General features: G+C 42.1%; 1 protein-coding gene across 1 annotated transcript; it reads left to right on the top strand.

The window, feature by feature from the left end:
• The first annotated feature begins 377 nt into the window (after nt 1-377).
• Nucleotides 378-1,264, top strand: TMEM215 (transmembrane protein 215). Its single transcript, XM_055580182.1, has one exon. It carries the CDS (start codon nt 557-559, stop codon nt 1,262-1,264), a length of 708 nt encoding a protein of 235 aa, XP_055436157.1. The 5' UTR covers nt 378-556.
• Nucleotides 1,265-3,953: the final 2,689 nt, after the last annotated feature.

Raw genomic sequence — 3,953 nt, 5'->3', positions numbered from 1 at the left:
TTCCTCTAAGTCCGTCCTCCCTCCAGCACCCGGCGCTCTTCGCGCAGAGCTGGGCGCTGGGCTGCGCCGCCGCTCCGCTCCGCTCCCAAAGCCCTGGAGACCGACGTCGCACCACCTGGATGTGGAGTCAAGGGGCAAAGCCAGGCTTTCCTTCCAGAAACAAGGGAGAGAGCCGAGGAAACAGCTGCTGTGGAGGTTTCTAAGGAGACTCAGACTGGCTTTTTTCCCCGTTCCCGGGAGACGGCAGGAAACCTCAGGTACCTTGGCCACCCCAACCGGTGGATGTCTATCTGAGAGAGAGACAGGGGTTGCAATAGTAAGAAAGAGACAGAGAAAGAGAGAGAGAGCAGCAGAAACAGGGGAAATAGAGACGGAGACCAAGACTGACAGACAGTAGAGTCAGATCAGAGACAGAGTAAGAGAGATGTTTGGTGGGTGGGAAATTGACTAGGATATTTTTGTTTTGTTTTTAACCCAGTGCGGTTTTGCCTCTGACAGTAGGGCGGAACACTGCTCCTTGGTCAGCGGGCAGTCCCCAACCTGGATGGAGTGAAAGATGCGGCCCGATGACATCAACCCGAGGACTGGGCTGGTTGTGGCCCTGGTCAGTGTCTTCCTGGTCTTTGGCTTCATGTTCACCGTCTCTGGGATGAAAGGAGAGACTCTGGGGAACATCCCCCTCCTGGCCATAGGGCCCGCCATCTGCCTGCCAGGCATTGCGGCCATTGCCCTGGCCAGGAAAACCGAGGGCTGCACCAAGTGGCCCGAGAATGAGCTGCTGTGGGTCCGAAAGTTGCCTTGCTTCCGGAAACCCAAGGACAAGGATGTGGTGGAACTACTGAGGACCCCTTCAGACCTGGAGTCAGGCAAGGGGAGTTCAGATGAGCTGGCTAAGAAGGCGGGCCTCAGGGGGAAGCCTTCCCTCCAAGGGCAGGGCGAGTTGCCTATGGCCAGCTCCATCACCACCCCCACACCCATGGAGGAAGGAGAATGCCAGAGCCCTGGCCAGAGCGGGCGTCGGGAGGAGACGTCCAGATACTTGGATGGCTACTGTCCCTCAGGCAGCTCCCTCACCTACAGTGCCTTGGATGCCAAGTGCTTAGCCTGGGACAGGTCTGAGCATCCTGAGCCCGAGGATAGCATCTTCTTCGTGCCCCAGGACAGTATCATCGTTTGCTCCTACAAGCAGAACAGCCCCTATGACAGATACTGTTGTTACATCAATCAGAGCCAAGGCAGGTGGGACCACGAGACAATAGTCTAAGTTTTGCATACAAGGGTCGCTGTGTTGATAGAAACGTGGCTACGCTCAGCTCCCAACAGAAGGAAACTGCCCTGCTCCAACAGCCTTCACACGGTTAGAAACTGACCTGGTACGTGATGGTCGTGCAAGCCTCATGTGTGTCAGAGTCAGGTAAATAGGCATGTCTGGGACACATTTCAGGAAAGGATGATGAGGGTTAAGGACACTGGAAGAGGCAGTGGGTAGGAAAGGAAGCAGTTTCAATTGCTTTTAAGCAATTTAAGCCATGTTGGATGCTTTGTAAAATATGGCAGAAAGTGTTACCCAGCACCTGCTGAAAGCAAGAGAAATCTAGAGTGGGTTGCAGATAACAGACATGAAACCATGTGTGGACTACTCATGGGGAAATTGAGCTGCTTTCGGTCTAAAGAAGTTGAATGAAAAAACAATTCAATACTTCATTCTATGAAATGATTTTTTGTCCAGTGAAAGTTTTTCACACTTAGTATTTGCTGAAAGAAAAAAAAAGTTAAGATAGAATAGCTACATCCCTCCTAAGGTGTGATGGTTACTGGAGAAAGGGGAGTTAAAGACAGTTGAATCATGTAATTGAGTTTTATGGTTATTACCTTCAGACAAGATCAGGGATTTTTAGTAAAGTAAAATAAGTGTGACCAGTTGTGTGAAAAACTAACATTTTTAGATGGCTGTGTTACTTCTGAAACTCTTCATTTATATTGACTTACTGGGTCTTTATCTGAAGTGTTTTTTAGCACTTACTGTCAATCATGTACAATTTCCTCATCAGGTGCAATATGGCTTGATATCATATTTTCATAGATTAGAATTTGTTTTCATCAAGTCAAAATGGACTTTACATATGTATACAAGTGTCTTTAACATTTCTCGAAGATGTAATTATGATTCTTAAATGCCTTTTAAATTATTAAGATTGTGACGTCAATACCATTAGTCTTGAACTTTATGCAGAAATTATGTGAAATGTGATGGTTAAATTTCTGGAAATGTCTTTATTTGTACATTTGTTCGACACTCCCAAAGACTGTCAATGCCAGTGAAACAAGTTAATCCACTAGATTTAACTAAAGCCCAATTTTCATTGAGTTCTCCTGATCAGTGAACATTACATGACAAAGGTCTGTTTCATTTAATTTTTTGCTGTTGAGGAAAAAAAATCACAGTGGGATCCTAAAAATGTATTTCCTTTTTCATTTGCTCAACTGTCTATCAACAAAATTACCATTTAATCCCTGTTGAAGAAAAAATTAAATTATATGTAGAAATGGTGGTATATTTCATTTTGAAGATCAGCATAACTTTGCATCCTTCAGAGAATGACTTGCTTTTAATGACTGTATAGTTTCAGCCACTTTCTCCCAAAAGGGGAACTGAGGACAACTGTACCTCTTTTGTGTATTTCAAGTCCAACTCTGCAATTCTTTAAGTGTAGCAATTATTTTGTCTTGAGAATTGCTCCCCTAAAATTACAATTTTCTAACCAAATTCAACATCAGAAATATTTAATTTATCTTAGTATTCCTTAAATGTTGGAAAATAAAATCTGTGATTCTGAGCACATTTTACCACCTCAGTCCCTGAAACGAGGGAAGTGGGACTTACTCATACTAGACTAGTTCTATCATTCCTTCCCAGTTTGGATACTCTATGGCATTATGTCAAAAGCACTCTATATTTTGCCAGGAAATGATTTATAGCAAAATGCATGCCAAAGTTATGCAATTCATAATAACAATTGTGCTACATGGATTTAGTTCTTGTTGCTATTCAAAAGAATTTTGTAGATGTATGAAAGCAGATTTGTTTTGCTACTAAATATTATTTATTCAAAAAATGCACTTCTGGGGATAAAATGAAGATGATAGGGTAAAATACTTTTAAGGAGAAAATTTCCAATATTGGTATAACCCCAAATAATCAAATATATGTCTTTGCACTAAATGTAATTTACTTTGGATTTGGAATGGAGGAAAAATCATTCCTAAAATTGCAATGCCTCTTAATAAGTCTAAAGCATTTTGAAAGATGGAAATCATGTTTCTAGGAAGGTAAAAATTATTGGATAACTCTTAGGAATAAAAAGTTGCTCTAATTTGTTTGTCTTTGTGGACATCTTTAGAGGTGAGGAGAGAGCAAGATATCAGAGGGGTGTTCACACAGACTCAGCAAATCTTACAAAGGGTCTGAAAAGAGATGGTTGTAAGGTCAGGTTTGGGATTTGGAAAAGTTACTTTCTGATTTCTTCAACTCAGACTCCTTCATATCTCACACACACACACACACACTCCAGTTTTCATATCCAAAGTCAGCTACTAGTCTAGAGAGATAAGGTATTTTATCACATTTTCAAGTCCTATTTCAGAAGAAACTTACTTTTAAGTTTCTTCTTCCATCTGCCTACTTAAGATCCTTAAATTATCTAAGAAGGCATTTGAAGGAATTTTCTGCAATGCTAAAATAATGGTGTGCAAGCGTTGAGCTGGGAGGCTTAACTTTGACCAGAAAGAATAAAATGTGTAATTGTGTGTGTGAATTTTGCTTAACAGTTTATGTTAATCCACCCCTGCCAAACATGAAGCAAGGTAGCCTAGCGCCCCATGTCAACTCTTGTTAAGTGCTATATTCAGGGTAAAACTGTCATTCTTTTGAACAGAGTAGACAAGAAGAGAAA

The sequence above is a fragment of the Bubalus kerabau genome, chromosome 4 (assembly GCF_029407905.1).
Source record: "Bubalus kerabau isolate K-KA32 ecotype Philippines breed swamp buffalo chromosome 4, PCC_UOA_SB_1v2, whole genome shotgun sequence".
NCBI lineage: Eukaryota > Metazoa > Chordata > Mammalia > Artiodactyla > Bovidae > Bubalus > Bubalus kerabau.
Note: the sequence above shows the minus strand (reverse complement) of the source record. Positions and strands in the feature narration are given on the sequence as shown.

Excerpts from the sequence above, each read along its gene's own strand:
- TMEM215 (XM_055580182.1), top strand. The coding sequence starts at position 557 with ATGCGGCCCGATGACATCAACCCGAGGACTGGGCTGGTTGTGGCCCTG.